Raw genomic sequence first — 16,752 nt, forward strand, 5'->3', positions numbered from 1 at the left:
GCCTGGGGCCCCACGGCGCGGCCCGCTCGCGGTTCGCTGCCCGGCCCCTCGCCCGCCCCTGGCCCTGGCGCGCCGGGTGCGGGCGGGGGGCGGGGAGGCCGGGGGCGGGGCCCCCCAAACCTTACCCTAGCTTTCGGGCTGGGGGTTGGTTCCCGGGCTTGAGGCGGGGTCGCCCCCTCCCCCCACTAGCCCTAGTGGTTAGGGTCCAGTCTCCCTAAGCACGGGGACAGGGCCGCGCCTCCCAGCTAGAGGAACAGTCCTCCGGACAGCATGACGGGCTGGGCTGCTCGTCCCCTCCTCGCTCTGAGCCGGGGTCCTACGCTCTGGCCTGGGGTGGGGGGAGGTGTCTTCGCCTCTCCACCCCCCACGGCACCGAGGACTAGCATCTGGGTCTCAGCCTCCCCGCCCAGCAGACCAGCTGGGGTCGGCGACTCCTTGATCGGAAGGGTCCCTTGATCCTGCTGCCACCGATTCCACCATCCGGGGTGATGACCCAGGGGCTCGAAGCACCCGGAAACACAGTGTTCTTTGGGGGTCTGTACCCTGGGGTGGAGTTTGGACCCCTAGTTCAGCTCCCGCGTTGGTCCCAGAGCCCCGCCCCCCTCCTGACACCATCTCTCTCGCCCTCCGAGTGGGGCACGGAGTCACTTGAGTTTGCTCTCCAGCCTGGGATGGAGCCCTGATCCCTGTTCTCTGTTCAAAGCCTTCCTAATTCTCTCCTCATTCTCGGGTCCTGGGCTCTGCCTTCCTCTCCCGTCTTACTTACCCTGGGGACAGCATCTGTGAGGCTTTGGACTCTGCTCCTGGGGTCTGTAAACTTCACCCTAGCAAGATCAGGCCCCATACTGGCTGTTTCTCCTATACTCCCTGGTGAGTGTACTCAGATCATACTCCCTCCACACAACTCCCAGACCCCTGCTTTGGATCCTTTTACGCACCCTGACTCTGGCTTCTAAGGCTCGCTCTCCCTTGCTGCCGGTTTTTTGCACCGATTCATGGAGAGTCCCCCACCTCTTTCTTTAGTGCTCCTCGTGCTTACTCCATTTTGGGGTCCAGGTTCCACGTCCCACAGATGCCATCCCTGTTCTAGGGATGTACCTTTTTTCCAGGTACCTCCCTCACGGCAAGGCTCCAGAGACCTTGTCCCGAACTACACTGGGGTTGTTTTCTTTCTCCTTGCGAAGTTTTACTCCAGGCCTTTGGTGGCAGCGAAGTGGGGCACCGGACCTTTGCTGGACAGAGGCTCCGCCCCCTGCCCCGCCCCCAGCCTCCCCTCCCCAGGGTCCTGACCTGTGAATGTTTTGTTTCTCTGGTTCCTCTTTCTCCCTTCCTTTCCCACTGAGATCTGAAATGCAGCTCCCTTCACCCCCCGGAGTGTCCCCCCCTCCATGCCTGCACTACACACCCTACCCGTGTCTAGCGTTTGGAGAAATTTGAGACTTGCCCTGGAGATGTGGAAGTCTGGAGTCTGCAGGCCCAAGGTGGCAGCTGGTGGGCTTGAAGTCCCCCGGAGCCCTGAAATTCAGCCATCCTGTGGGGCTGTGATTCTGGGCCCCTGGGCCCCTGCTCCCCGCCGCCCCCCGCCCCCCCAGGGTGGGGACTAGATTCTCCTATACCATCCAGGGCCTTGAAATCCGATCTGATGAACTCTACTTGACCCTCCGGTGGCCGGGGGGGCCCCCCACCCCAATTAAATCAAGTTGACCCTTCTTTTGAGTTGCCTCAAACGGGCGCCTCTGTTCAGTGAACCCCCTGAGGTGGTGTGTGGCGTTTTGCACAGGCCCCCTGTCCCCCGGAGACGAGGACCTGAACTTTTCCCCCCTCATGCTCCGGGGGACCTGTCCCCGAGGCAGGTTGAGGGAACGGGCAGCTCTGCCCAGGCTGTTTTTCCGCGCAGCTCCAAACAAGCCCAGAGTTGAGACTGTGGAAGCCGCTGGGGCCCGGTGCTGTTTACAAACACGGATCTGAGGGCCAGGCGGGGTAGGTGGAAGCCACGGCAGGAAGTGATCTGCAAAGCGCTCGGGGCGTCTTCCTGAGCGTGTGTGCCCCTGTCACGCTGTCCCCCCCCCCCCCCCCCGCGGCGAGGGCGGGGGTGGGGGGGGGGGCAGCTGCCGAGAAATCCGAGTCGTGAGCATATGGCAGCTTGAGGGATGTGCCCCAGGATGGTCGTGCGGCAGCTCGGGATGTCCAACCTGGCGAAAGGGCCAGGCCTCGGCGGGGGCGGGGCGCTCCCAGGGGCGGGATCGGGTTAGAAGATGCCTTGTGATCAGACTCGGCTCGCCGAGCCCACCTGCCTTTAGCTCCGTGGCGGGCAGTCAGCTTCCACATGACATCGCCTCTCTCCTCCAAGGCCTTGGGCCTCTTCCAGAAGAAACATCTTGCCTGCAAGCCTATTTTGTCTGCTCAAGGTAGGAAGTCAGGCTAAGGAAGGTGAAGTCTTTCTGTTTGCACAAGCGTTCGGGGCTCGCTGAGGGCCGGCACAGTGCTTAGGTCCCGAGGCAGGAGCTGTGCTGGGATGTGAGGGTCCCCAGGCCCCCAGACAGCTGGGTGGGAACGGAAGGAAGCGCCCTCAGGAGTCAGATGGCCCCTGCCGCTGACTACGCAGGGAGGCTCTGGGCCGGCCGCTTCTTTCTCGGAGCTTCAGCCGACTCACCTGCCTGGCGGGCACGGCCCCCTGCGAGACTCGTGAGCAGGAAGTGGCCTTGTGGCAGACATTGCGCGTCCATAGTGCAGGGCTGGGAAGAAGGCCCTACAGCAAGGAAAGGGCCTCCCCTTGAGATTTTGCAGGCCGGCCGGGCACCCCGCGCGCCGGTATCTGGTTTTGTGCCCCGACAGCCCCTCCGCCGTCAGCAGGTGTCTGTCTGCTATACGCCTGGGAGAGGGTACACATCTTGCTTGGATAGAGAGCACAGAGGGGCCTGACAGAGGGGCCAGGGTCATCTGGGAACCCGGGGCTTCTGAGTCCCCCTGCTGCCATCAGACTCCACGCCTCACCCTTGAGCAGCCAGGAAACGGGAAACCCCAGAGCCTTTTGGCACTGAGACCACTATGTAAACACCCTGGCCGGGTTCCCGCCCGCCCCCGACTGTCAGACTCTTAAGTTGAATTTAAGGGTTTTATGGGTTTCCTTGGGTGCCGTCCTGCCCTGTGCTCGCCAGCTTTCCATACCTTCCCTCATCACGTGTACCTGTTTCCCCCGTTCCCCTGGAAGTTTCTTTTTCCCACCACATTGCGTTCATCACAGGCCGGCTTTGGGGCTCGGGGCGGGTGGCCCATCCTTCAAGGATACTTTGCTCATGTAGCATGTTGGGGGACCCTCACACCCCTCACTCCCCCTTGGCGTCCGGGGTCTCACAGAGGGCAGGCCGCAGCCGGGCAGCCCCAAAGAAAACACTGGCATCAGCTGAGCCCTTGTGTTCGGTTTGACTTAGTTGGAGGGACCCTGCCAGACCTCTTTCATCGCTTTGCCGCAGCTCAGCGAGCGGCCTCTGTGGCTGCTGGATTCCCGAAGCCTTCCCCTTAGACCCGCGGTTCTCGGTGGGACGATCCCCTCCCCAGAGGATGCTTTGTAGCGTCTGGGGGACGTTTGCGATGGTCACCGCTGGGGTCTGGGGCAGCTCCTGGCATCGAGCGGCGGGAGGCCAGGGCTGCTGCGGAGTACCCCACAGTGCCCAGGGCGGCCCCGCCCCAGAGAACAGTCCAGCCCCGCCGTCCGCAGTGTCGAGGCAGAGAAGGCCCGCCGGAACGCGGCGGACGTTTGATGCTCGCCAGCGCTCAGCTCCGTGCGGACGCCTGCGGTGCCGAAAGGGGAAATTACCCCCTGGCTTCAGAGTCGGGCCCGGGCCTAGGTTTAGGTCTTGGCTCTAACATGGCGCTCACCCTGGCCTGGCAGGGTCGTTTTGAGAATCAGAGTTAAGCATATAATCACACGCGCAGCTCAGTTCCCGGCAGGTGGTCAGTATTCGGTTGTGGCTCCCTTGTCCAGAGGGAAGGGAAAACACGTTTGTGGCCGACGTTGATCTACCCTGCTGTCCGTGTGCGTTGCCTCCTCTGGTCCTCCCCACATCCCGATGAAGTGAATCCTGTCATGCTGATGAAGAGACCGAGGGTCAGGGAGGCCATTAGTGTGCTTGGCTAGGGAGTGGCTGAGGCTGTTTACGGGTAAAGCGGGATCCTCCGTTCCTGCCCTGGGGATGCTTTCAGGCTTGAAGATGGGAAACGGGAACCTAAAATAGAAGGCAGCGGTGTGTGTGTGTTGGGGGGAGGGGGGGGCAGTCAGAAGCTTTTGCTGCGTTGGCAATGCTGAGGGAGGTTCGAGGAGGAGGAGGGGAGCAGGGCTGAGCTGGGAGGGGGCATCGCAAGGAAGGGTGAGCTGGCAGCCTGAGCAAAGACACGGAGGTGGGACCGAGCCTGGGCTAGTGGGCCTGGTGCAAAAGCTGCCTCCTCCTCCTGGGTTCTTGCTCCTGCCAGCCAGAGTGAAGGGGGCTCAGGGGCAGGGCCAGGCAGCACCTGATGGGGTCTCACTTTGCTGTCCCCCCTAGTTAGGGCCCAGGGGGCTCCAGAAAGCCCCTTGTCCCATGGACAGCCCCTGAATCTGGCAGCGTCCCTTCTGAGCACGTGTGTCTGTGGTTGCTTTTTCCCAGAACATGGTGATGAGTTTCCGAGTCTCCGATCTTCAGATGCTCCTGGGTTTCGTCGGCCGGAGTAAGAGTGGACTTAAACACGAACTTGTCACCCGGGCCCTCCAGCTGGTCCAGTTTGACTGTAGCCCTGAGCTGTTCAAGAAGATCAAAGAGCTGTATGAGACACGCTACGCCAAGAAGAGCTCGGAGCCTGTCCCCCAACCCCACCGGCCCCTGGACCCCCTGACCATGCACTCAACCTACGACCGGGCTGGCACGGTGCCCAGGACTCCCCTCTCGGGCCCCAACATTGACTACCCCGTGCTCTATGGGAAGTACTTGAACGGACTTGGACGCTTGCCCGCCAAGACCCTCAAGCCAGAAGTGCGTCTGGTGAAACTGCCCTTCTTTAACATGCTCGATGAGTTGCTGAAGCCCACAGAGCTGGGTGAGTCTGCCACTGCCCTGGGGGTCCCACCGGGCATGGGCCCAGTGGCCACGGCCAGCCCGTCACCGCTCCGGAGCGTTTTCTGGGGACCAACGAGGGCCATGGGGTTGCGGGGGGCTCTCCCTCTCGGGAAGCGCAGGGGCTATCTCTGAATCTTTATATTAGCCGCGTAGCGTCGTCTCGCAATTGACCCCAAATTTTAGTAGCTTAAAGTGGTGGACGCTCATCTGCTCTGTTTGTGAGCATCAGAACTCGGGAGTGGCTTAGCCGGGTGGTCCTGACTCAGGGTCTCATGAGGTCTCAGTAAAGCTGTTGGCTGGGGGCTGTCTCATCTGAAGGCCCGACTGGGGCTGGCGTCCACCCACTCACCTGGCTGCCGGCAGGACTTGGCTTCTTGCTGGCTGTGGACTAGAGACCCCAGTTCGTACCACACGGTGCCCGTGGACGGCTCGAGCGTCCTCGCTGTGTGTAACGGTGGCCGGCTTCCTCTGGAACCAGTGGGGGTGGGGGGGAGGGAGGGTTCGTGTGCACATCTGTGTAGGATCAGCCAGAAGCCACGTCCTCTCGATGCCCTAAGCTTCGAAGCGGCATGACCTCGTGTTCTCTGCTTTGCATCGCGTCCGTCCCACAGACCAGCTCTGTACATCGTGGGTGGGGACTGGACCGGGCTGGGCCGTCCAGAGGCGGGGATCGCTGGGGGCCACCTGGGATGCTGGCTTCCAGGTCCTAACTCCCAGTGGGTGGCAAAGGGGCTGGAAGTTGGATCCAACCTTTCCTCTGCAGAGGGTAGGCGCCCCATGGGAGCAGCCTTGGCCAATGGGTTCGGGCCTGTCAGCATGGGCCAGCTGGCTGGGGAATGGCTAGCCATGCCCCCGAGAGGTACGCCGGGGCTGGAGGAGACCCATGCCAGGGCTCCGTGGCTCCTCCCTGCTTATTCACCTGGCCCCCATGTTGATGGGGCACCTGCCGCGCGCCAGGCCCCCAGCCCGCAGCCCCTTGCCAGCGGCTGTGATGATGGGGCCGGGGCGGGTGTCAGCCTGGTCTCGGCCTCACGTGCTGCCCCGATCTCAGGGCAGGGGGGGCCTACCCTGGGAACGCGGCAGGAGACCGAGAGCGCCCCCCGCCCTCGCGAAGGTTCCCTTCCGGCTTTCCTCCTTCAGGGCCTAGAGGTGCCCCCGGCCTCGTCGGTGCCGTGGGTCCTGCCACCCCTGCAGCCCATTCCCCATTTCTCCCTTTCAACCCCCACGTCCTTACTGCGCCCCCGCTGCACACCTGGCCCTGGCCCTGGCCCTCGCCGTGCGTCGGTCCCTGCGTGCCGTGGCAGAGGCCTCGGTCCCTCCGGGCCCCCACCCGCCATGCCCCTCGCTGTGTGGTTCGCTCCCTCCCACCCTGCTGACCCAGCGTCCTGTCTCGCTCGGCCAGGGGGCCCCTCTCTGCACGCAGCGTTCCACGCCGGCCCGTGCCAGCCAGCCCGCCGTGTCCAGCCCCCTTCCTCGCCGGAGCCCTTGAGCTCCGTGAGGTTTGGCGAGGGGGCTGTGCTTCTGGGAGAGGCTGCGGGGGGTGGAGGAAGGAGTTGCCGGGGGTCCAGGCCCGGGACCCTGAGGCTCTGCCTTCCTGCCTCCTCTTGGGCAGTGTTTGTCACCGGCCCCCGGGTGGGGAGCAAGTTGCCTAGCAGCACCTGTTGTGGGGTCGACGTGGCCGCACCGGAGACCCGAGGCCCTTTCCTGAGCTTCTGGACGCCTTCCCTGTCTGCTCCCCCCAGATTCTCTGTGCGTGTTGGAAGCCATTCTGCCCCTACCCCCAAGGACTCTGGCAGGCTCTGCGGGCCTTGGGACTGGCTGGCTCTGAAGGTCAGGTTGACGTTTCAGGTTCCTCAGGACTCGAGGATGATCTTCGTGATAGAGAGGCTGGGTTTTCACCGGGAAGCAGTAAGTCAGGCTTGGCACTGGGTGGGGGACAGAGGTGACTTTGAACTCCAGGGCCGGCAGCCTCCCTCCCCTGCCTGGACCATGGGCTTCCTTCCTGCATGGCCCACTCCCGCCCCTGCCCCACAATGCATCACTTTGCCCTGAGCCCCCGGGGACCCCAGTCACCTGATCTCCGGGAGAGTCTGCTCCCCTGTCTGCACCAGGAATGACTCTGCTGGCGGCTCAGAACAAAGAGGCCGACCCCGCCCTGCCCTTGTTCCCACCCACTCCCCCGCCCCTATCCTGAGTGCACCCCTTCCCTGGCTTCCCTGGGACTCCCATCCTCGGGGACCCCCTGGCGGCTGCCAGGTTCATCAGGAGAGTCCTCGTGGGGCCCAGATCTGGCCCCGAAGCGGTCTGGTCCCTCTGTTCCAGGACCGGCGATGTTGGCCACCCGCCCCTCAACCTGGGCGCCTCCCTGTGGCAGCGTCTGCAGCCCTGGCGTTGCCCCAGAGCCACTCCACCAGGCTCGAGCTCAGCCGGCTTCCCCCTCCCCCTTGCTCCTGACCATGACCTGCTGACCAAAATGAGGTCCAAACACTCTGGTCTGTTTCCCCGGAAGAGCCGCCGGCCGGCTCTAGCTCCAGGATGGAGACCGTGCCGGGTGCAGAGGGGACATAAATCACAGGGAGTGGAATGTTTGGGTTGGGGGAGGGGAGGAGAATAATGGAGTCACAGACCCAGGAGCTGGAAGGACCTCAGGAGACAAATGATGTGCTGCAGTGGGGCCGGCACCTAGAAAGGTCGGGAAACGGGCCCGAGGTCACACACCATCCGGAGGAAGGGGCCCCGGGGTTGAGTGTTCTCAGCTCTGACCCTCCCCGAGTCATCGTGCCCTGCACCCCTGTGGGGAAGAACCCATCTTGAACCCCATGACGGTTCTGGAGCCCAGGCCGCCTCTTAGCTCGAAGAGCCCGGCTGTCCTCCCCGTCCCAGCCAGGAGAGGGGCACCCGATTCCCGACCACGGCAGAATTCGGGGGAGGTGTGCCAGGGAGCACGGTCCTGGTCGCGGTGTCAGCGGCCAGTCTGACGGGGGGAGGCCCGGACCCCCGTCTGGGCGTGTGGGAGAGAGGAGAGGCCGTCCTGAGACTTGAGGGCAGAAGGAAGGAGACGTGTTGACCTGAGCAGCGCTGCTCCGCGAGGCTCTGGCGTCCTGTGGCCAGCGGCTCGGGCTGTGGGGCTGTCCGTGTCCCCGCTGCCCTGGAGCGATGGTGCCCGAGTTCCCCTGGCTCTCTACGTGCCCCTACAGCTGGGTGGCCCGACGCTGGTTGAGGCCTGCCGGTCCGGCACCTGCCCTGTCGTGCGGGGCACGCGTGCGTCCCCTCACCCAGCCCCTGAAGCCTTTGGGTGGTATTGCCCGGGCAGCCAGGCAGGCGTGGGGTCCCCCGCTCGGAGTGTTCTGCCGGGAAGCGGCACTAGACACGATTAAATGGTGCCTTGAGAGGAGTGATTGGGGAGTGCAGGCTTCCCTGGGGGCAGTCGGTGCCACGAGCACCTCATCGTGCATTTGTGAGGAGGTGGCAGCGAGGAGGCTTCCTGGAGGAGGCCGAGTTCCAGACCTGAGGGCCGAGTAGCCATGAGCAAGACAAAGAGGAAGGAGCAGGGGAGCGGGGTGGCGGGCACAGGCCTGGCAGCGAGCGAGGGCTCAGGAATAGAAGGTGTGGGGACGGGAGCTGTGTGGCACAGGAGAGCGAGGCCAGAGAACGCAGGATGAGCGGGCCACGGGGATGGTGGGGACCGACCGGACTGTCCGGAGGGCTTCGGGGTCGCTGAAGGTCTGGTGAGCTTTGCCAGGTCTCCTTTCGTTGGGTCCTTTCTGGGGTGGGTGTTCCCCCTGAGGCGCAGAGCCCCCTCTGTGGTTCCATTCCAGGTCCGGTCTCCCAGCTTCAGGCCCACCTGCCTGGCCGCCCCCCTGGTCTCTCCCTGTACGTCACCCGCGTCTTCCCCAGCAGTCAGAGGAAACTTAAAATAGTGGGCTGGTCGTGTCCCTCCTCTGCTCAAAACACTCCCGTGACCCGCTGACTTTTCCGCCTGGTCCCCTCCCTGCCCTCCCTCCCTCCCTCCCTCCCTCTCTCTCTCTTCCTCCCTTTCCCACCCTGCTCCAGCCACACAGGCCTCACTGTTCCTCCAAACCACGGGGCCTGGTGCTGCCCCGGGGCCTTTGCACGTGCTGTTCCTGCCGTCTCACGCTTTCCCAGACCCTACATGGGCCTTCCCTTCCCAGTCACCTAACCTAAAGCTCGTCTTCTTTCCTAGTCGCTTTCCCTCATCTCATCACCGCCCTCTTATCCCCTGTGGCCCTGTCCCCGACCCTGACATTGCTTATTAATCTGTATGTGTTTTTTGACGCCTGGGCCTCGTTTGTTCCGTCGCTGCATCGACGGTGTGGAGCAAGGCAGGGGGTGCCCGTGTGAGCAGAGGCTCGTTGCTGGGAAGCAGTGTGGGGGGCCGCGGTGAGAATGACCTTGAGCTAGCATTCTGCAGCTCCCCTTCAGCGTGTGAGCCCCTTCCATCCGCGTAACTTCACGGGGGCAGCAAGTCACGAGCCCGCCGGCTGCGTGTGGGAGCCCCTGTGAGTGGCGGAGGTGGGCGTGAGCCCGGAGCCCCCGACCCAGGGCTTGTGCCTGCTTGCTCCCTGCTGCCCGCCAGGCCCTCTGCACCCAGCCCGGGGCACCTGTCTTCCCATCTCTTCCCCCAGCACCACCGCAGCGCCACTCGCACCAGCCACACCACCTCTGAGACCTCGACTGCTCCATTCGGGGGCCTGCGGCTACGTCGTGGTGGGGGGGGGCTGGGCCAGGAGTCAGAGACCTTGTGGGTCTGGGGGCATTGGCTTAGAGGGTGGGCCTTTCTCCTTCTCTGAGGTTCTAGGGTGCAGGAGGCCATAGGCCAGCGGGAGGGAGACCAGGCCTATCTGATTGACTTGTTTTTGAGTTTACTTACTTATTTTGCGGGGGGGGGGGGGGGAGGGGCAGGGAGAGAGGAGGGGCAGAGAGAATCCTAAGAGGCTCTGCACTGCCAGCACAGCGCCCGACCCGGGGCTCGAACTCATGAGCCACGAGATCATGCCCTGAGCCAAAACCAAGAGTCAGTCGCTTAACTGACCGAGCCATCCAGGCGCCCCTCTGATTGACTGTTTAAGGTCTCCTTTTCCTTGCTTGTTCCTGAAGCCCGTGTGCAAGTGCGTGTGCGTCATAGAAGCAGGAACAGGCCCCTGTTGGAGGTTTGGGCGTGTTCTTGCCACCGTCCTTCCTCCGCACGTGCAACCCTTCGGGACCACAGCCGTGTCCTAACTACGGTTTTAGCACCTCCCTCCCCCTCCGCCCCCCCCGCCCCGGGTATCGTGAGCATCCGCTCCGGTCGTGGAGTGTTCTTTGCTGGTGGCAGTTTGCACGGCAGCCTGGCAGCTGGGGTGGACATGTTGTGCCGGGCCTCTCTGTTGGTGTCTGGATTGAGCCGGAGGCTGGTTCCGGTCCTCCCAGACGACCTGGGAACAGGGGTTCCCTCCCTTTAGTCCCTGGGGGGCGCTGGGGCCTGGGGTGGGCACCTCATCCCAGCCTGTGCTCCACCTGGCGGGGCCCCCACCGCCTGGCGGCAGCCTGTGTCCCCGCAGACGTACTTCTGGGTTTGTTCAAAGACACCGGGAGACTATGTTGACTCTTAGGAGGTAAAAGTCTTGGAGAAAAATCGAGCGGGGAAGGAGATGGGGAGACCAGAATTGCAGGAGGTTGTTGGGGAGTTGTAGTGTTTTGGGGTTTTTTGTTTCTTAAAGTTTATTTTGAGCGAGAGCACATGTGAGTGGGAAAGGGCAGAGAGCTGTCAGCACAGAGCCTCATGCAGAGCTCCATCCCACGAACCGTGAGATCATGACCTGAGCTGAAACCGAGAGTCAGACACCTAACTGACTGAGCCCCCAGGTACCCCTGGGGGGTGGCAGTTACAATGTTTGTTTATTTCTGAGGGAGAAGGAGAGACAGAGCGTGAGTGGGGGAAGGGCAGAGAGAGAAAAAAGGAGACAGAGAATCCAAAGCAGGCTCCAGGCTCCGAGCTGTCAGCACAGAGCCTGACGCAGGGCTCGAACTCACAAACCCTGAGATCACGATCTGAGCCACAGTCAGGTGCTTAACCGACTGAGCCACCCAGGTGCCCTTGGGAGGATAGCAGTTTTTAAATGAAGGTGTTCAGGGACATCTGTCATTCTGGTGGCATTTGAGCAGATTTCAGAGGCATCAGGGCCATCTAAATCACTGGGGAAGGAATGTTCTGGAAGAGGGGATGTCAAGTGCAAAGGCCCTGAGGCAGGATGTTCTTGACACACTGGCAACAGGAGGAGGTGGCCGAGACGGCTGCTGTGGAATCGAGGCCACTAGGGGTGGGGATGGCATCCCCCAAGTGGCAGACGGTGACCTGCTGGGGTGGGGGTGGGCAGTGAGGGGTCTGTGTGGGACAGGGACCTCGCTGGTGCGTTTCGAAATCGGAGCCACTTGGGAGTTGATGGGGGGGGGGGTAGGAGTGCCACGAGTTGTGGATGATGCCTGTGTCTCTGCTCGGAGCTGCTGGAGGGGCGGAGCCACCACTTCAGTGGATGACAGGTCTGGGTTTGGGGGACCCCCAGCCCCCTCCCACCGTGCCGGGTATGCTGTGCCCCAACCCAGGTGGCAGCTCTCCTCTCCGGGTCGAGGGTGGTACTCGGCTCCCCTCAGCCTTCGCAGCCGTCTTAGGTATGGGGAGCCCCGCCCCCAAGAAATAATTGCCCCTTGGCTCTTTGGGCAGGTCTGGGCATGTCTGCAGGTGGCCTGTGTGCTCCCCCACCCCCCAATCGGGTGGCCCTCCCCCAGGGCCCTAAGCAGGACTCCGCGGGGACCGGCCAGGCCCTCAACACGCGAGCATGGGTTGGCAGTGGTTTGGCAGTTAGAGCAGCCACCTCTTGCCGAGCTCCGGCCACACGCCCGGCCCCGTGCCCGGAGAAGCCCCCAGGCTCGGGCGGGGAGAGCGGTGCGCACCCTGGCAGAGCTGGGGTACGAGCCCACGTGGTCTGGCTTCGGAGCCGAGCTGGTTTTTATATTTCAATTGCGTTTGCTTTTAAGTAGGTTACCTACTCTTGTGGTTTGGGATTCAGAAGGTTTGGGAGCAGGGCTCGGCCACCTCGGGCCCAGGGGCCGGCTTCATTGACTGTTCTCGAAAACCAAGCTTTGTTGACCCGTAGCCAACGCCCATTTGTCTGTTTACCATCTCTGGTGGCTTTTGTGGTACAAGGCAGAGTGGGGACGTTGAGGCACAGGGCATGTGGCCCACAGAAACCAAAAATACTTAACGTTCCAGCCCTTTACGAGAACAGTCTGCCCACCAGTGTTGGAAGGGCTCGGGCAGTAGGAAGAAAGCTGACTCCTTGGGGCGCCTGGGTGGCTCGGTCAGCTGAGCATCGGACTCTTGATCTCTGCTGAAGTCACGACCTCATGGTTTGTGAGTTCGAGCCCCGCGTCGAGCTCTGTGCTGACAGAGCAGAGCCTGCTTGGGGTTCTCTCCCTCCTGCTCTCTCTGCCCCTCGTCTGCTTGTGCACTCCTTCTGTCTCCCTCCCTCCAAATGAATAAACTTAGAGAAGAAAAAAAAGGAAAGCCGACTCCTTCTTCCTCCCAGTCACTCTGAGGCGGTGATTGTGGCCAGTTCTCACAGAGCCCCCCCATCCAGAGATGTCCTTTGCACACATCTCTCCCTCTGCCCGGTGACGCGGATCTGGTGCGATAGACACCTGTCTGCACCTGCTGCTTTCGGCCAACAGAAGCATCTCGGGGTCCACCCCTTATCGGAGCTTGAAGAGCTTCTGGATGCTTTCCTGTTTCAGGGTCGCCTGGCATTCCCTCGTCAGCTGTCCTGGAGTGAAAGTAATCTCTGTGCCCAGCGTGGGGCTCGAACTCACAACCCGGAGATCAGGAGTCACCTGCTCCACCGATGGAGCCTGCCAGGCGCCCCTTTCCAGTGAAGCTTTAAATGTTTAAAAGCTGAGGTGTAATTTACATACGACAAAGTCCTCAGATCCTCAGTGTGTAGTTTGAGTCTCACCCCGGGAACCCAAACGCTGTAGATCCACAACATTTCCGCCACGTAAAGCCCCCCACCCCTTCGGACGTCCCCCGTCTCGGCCCGCACCCCTAGAAGCACCCCCCGTCGTCCCGATTCCTGTCACTGCGGGCGAGTTCCGCCTGTTCCTGGACGCGGGCCAGGGCACGTGCGTCAGGTACTTCTCGGCGTCTGCCTGCTGTGGGTCAGCACCTTGGCGGTTAGATTTGCCCGCGTGGCCGTGCGGGGCATCGGTTTTAGGGTTCGTCTGTTTCTGCACCGGCCGCCACTCGGGTTGTTTCCAGTTTAGGGCTCCTAGAAATACGTTTGCTGTGAGCGTTCTTGTACAGTCTTCCTGGGGACCTATTTCCTTTTATATGGGGGCAGATACGAGGTTGCTGAGCGATTGGGTAGCTGTGCGTTTAACTTTGCTAGAAGCTGCCCGGCCGTTCCAGAGGAGGGGTTGTGCCCGCAGCAGAGACTTGCTCCGTACCGCCACCCCCCCCCCCCCCCAGCACCGGAAGTTGTCACTGCGTTTTAGCCATGCCGGTGGGCGTGTGAAGGTTTCAAACCTGGGCCAGATCCCAAGGGCCTGCACGTTTGCCGATATTTTCTGAAGAATTTTTGCGTCTGTGTTTGCGAGGGATATTGACAGTATTCCTTTTTTTTTTTTTTTTTTTAATGTGTATCTGTTTTGAGACAGAGAGTGTGTGTGCACATGTGGGATTGGGGGAGGGGGGCAGAGAGGGAGAGCGAACCCCAAGCAGGGCAGGCTGAGCACCAACAGCCCAGAGCGTGCGATGTGGGGCTCAATCTCAGGGTGATGATGTGTGCCGAAATCAAGAATCCGGTGCTGGACCGACTGAGCCCCCCAGGCGCTCCCTCACTGTTCCTTCCTTGATGCCTTTTTGTCAGGTTTGGTATCGGGCTCGTGCCGGGATTGTAGAGTGAGTGAAGCGTCCTCTTTACTTTTTGAAAATTTGTATGGAATCTGTATCATTTCTTTTTATTTTTTCTAAGGTTCTTATTTACGTATTATGAGACAGAGACTGAGGGAGGGAGGGAGGGGCAGAGAGAGAGAGAGAATCCCAAGCAGGCTCCGCACTGGGCAAACCCCGACGCAAGGCTCCAAACCACAGATTGTGAGTTCATGACCCGAGCTGAAACCAAGAGCCAGACGCTTGACCGACTGAGCCCCCCAGGCGCCCCTATATCGCTTCTTAAATACTTGAGGGAACTCCCCAGTTGGATCTGGTTTTCGTGTGTGGAAGACTTTTCAATGATGAGTTCAGCTTCCCTAACTGATCAAGGGCTTTTCAAACTTCGTGCGTGTTTTGGCGCCAGTTTGGTAATTTGCGCCTTTGGAAGAATGTGTCTATTTCATCTAAGTTATCAGATTTATTGGCGTAAAGTCGTCCACTTCATTCCCGTGTTAAACTAGAAGGCTGTGGGATCTGTACTGTTGTCTGTCTTTCGTTCTGACAGCCTGGGTTCTTGTGATCTTCTGTTCGCTCTAGCTAGTTTATCAAAGAACTCTCGCTTGAATGATTTTCTCCCTTGCTATTTTTATCTTTAATTTCTTTCCATCTGGTGACTTTGGCTTTAATTTTCTGTTCTTTTTCTAGTTTCTCGTAGAGGAAGTGCAAGTAACTTATTTGAAACCTTTTTCTGTCTTTTAATAGAAGCATTTAAAGCTATAAGTTTGCCTCTAACGACTGTGTTAGCTGCTCCTCCCAAGTTTTGGAGCGCTGTATATTCTCTTTCAGTTCGGAGCACTTTCTGATCACCCCTGGGGTTCTCGATGCAGATGTAATTGAGAGTGCAGAGCCAGCTAGTCACCACCCTGGTCTCCATCCCCTGGCAGACATTCCCCCACTTGTGCACCCAGCAGGCACTTTGTAATGACTAGTGTGCCTCCGTGTGTGGGGTCCATGCTGTGAGCTGGGCTGCTCCGTGACTCTTGTGCACTTAGAGGCTCAGGGTGGTTTCGCTTCCCTGCCTCCTCTGCCGGCCGTGAATGCCCAAGGCAGAACCTGTCCCCAGCTTGTCCCTGTCCCCTCCAGCAGTGCCTTGCAGGGCCTAAGCCGAGTGCCGCGCAGACAGGCACGCACTTTCCGGGTGTCCAGAACAGCCGTGCGGGGTGGGGACACAGTTGATGCTGGCGTGGTACAGACCCAGAGAAGGCAGGCTCCAGGTGAAGCGGCTGGCTCAAGGGCACGCAGTCTGCCCCACGGCATCCTGCCAGCCCGGCAGGCTCCTCTCCGTGAGCCCAGCGCTTCTCAGTGACGCCTGAACCTGGAGGGCTAAGAAGGCTGCTCCTTCTCAAGGGGCCCGTAATGGGGAGGTGGGGGGAGGCGTTCCCTGAATCATAGGCTGCGGGGTGGCACCAGGAAGGGCTGGGCTCCCCCTGCACCTCGTCCCTGGTGGCCCTGCTTCCACCCCACGTGCCTGGCTGCCCAGGTGGGGCTCAGCCTCTCGCTCCCCGCGGACGGGGGTACGGTTGGCTCCCTCGTCGGGGACCGGACGTCCCCCTGACCCTCCGTTTGTTTTCAGTCCCACAGAATAATGAGAAGCTTCAGGAGAGCCCGTGCATCTTTGCGCTGACGCCAAGGCAAGTGGAGCTGATCCGGAACTCCAGGTGTGCTGTGCCCCGCACCCCTGCTGACCTCCTCGGCGGGCGGTGGGCTGGCGTGGTCTGGGGCGAGCTGGCCTTGCCGGGCGGGGGGGGCCTTCGGCAGACCCCACGGAGGCCCGACGCCCCGTCCCACCCCCACCGTGTGTGCAGTGGCCCCCGCCCCCCGTCCTGGACAGCGTGCTTAGTCTGCGTGCCCTCCCTGCCTTTGACCCGCGGCCCCGGACGGGGCCAGTGTCCCCTCCAGCACGGCTCCCCTCAGCGCCGCTGGCTCGGGAGAGGGGTGCCCTGTGCCCTGGGTGGGGGGCGGGGGGGGACCTCAGCAGCATCCCCGGCTCCCGTCCCACTTGATGGCGGGAGCCTCCCTAGTTGTGATGAACACACATGTCCCCCCAGACACTGCCCGGGGTCATGCAGGGGCCCCTGAGCGAGGACAGATGAGGGACGAAGGCCGTCCCCGGTCTCTGCTATCTGAGGCCTTTCCGTCTGCAGCTGAGACAGAAGTCACCGCTGGAGCAGCCACTTGTTGGCCACGTGGCCCGTGCCGGGCCCGTACCCACCAACCCATTTAATATCCACGTGGACAGCCCCCGAATTGTCCAGAGAGGGGGGTCCTTTGTCCCAGGCAGCAGTGAGTAGTCAGGAGAGGAGGCTTCAGTCAGCACCCACGGACTTCGTCACCGGGGGAGGTGGCAGGTTAGCCCGTGTGGCGTGCTCAGTGCCCTCCTGACTCGCTGACCCCTCTCCTCCCCTCTGACCCCCTCGGCGCACAGAGAGCTGCAGCCCGGGATCAAGGCCGTGCAGGTGGTCCTCAGGTAAGCTGGGTGGGCCGCGGCCCCCGCCACGCCCACCGCAGGTGCATCCCACCGGGCCCCTCTCCCTCCCGACGATGTCTCGCGGGCCCCCCGCGCCGGGGGGGGGGGGGGGGGGCCCTGCTCCTCCTCTCTTCCTGCTGTGTGTCCTTGCCTCTGCCTGTGGACATGTCCCCAGCTAGCCTCGCTCAGACCAGCTCTTGGGCCCCGGG

General features: G+C 61.8%; 1 protein-coding gene across 1 annotated transcript in view; it reads left to right on the top strand.

Moving 5' to 3' along the window:
• Positions 1 to 2,296: 2,296 nt before the first annotated feature.
• PIAS4 (protein inhibitor of activated STAT 4) overlaps positions 2,297 to 16,752 on the top strand; it is a gene marked incomplete at its 3' end in the record, with an annotated part of 17,667 nt that continues 3,211 nt past the window's right edge. The window contains exons 1-4 of the mRNA XM_040461722.1: positions 2,297 to 2,408; positions 4,644 to 5,070; positions 15,650 to 15,734; positions 16,502 to 16,543. Coding sequence (XP_040317656.1) covers positions 4,647 to 5,070; positions 15,650 to 15,734; positions 16,502 to 16,543 — 551 coding nt within the window. The remainder of the gene's footprint in view (positions 2,409 to 4,643; positions 5,071 to 15,649; positions 15,735 to 16,501; positions 16,544 to 16,752) is intronic.

This window comes from Herpailurus yagouaroundi, unplaced genomic scaffold (genome assembly GCF_014898765.1).
Source record: "Herpailurus yagouaroundi ecotype Mexico unplaced genomic scaffold, PumYag 295, whole genome shotgun sequence".
Classification (NCBI taxonomy): Eukaryota; Metazoa; Chordata; class Mammalia; order Carnivora; family Felidae; genus Herpailurus; species Herpailurus yagouaroundi.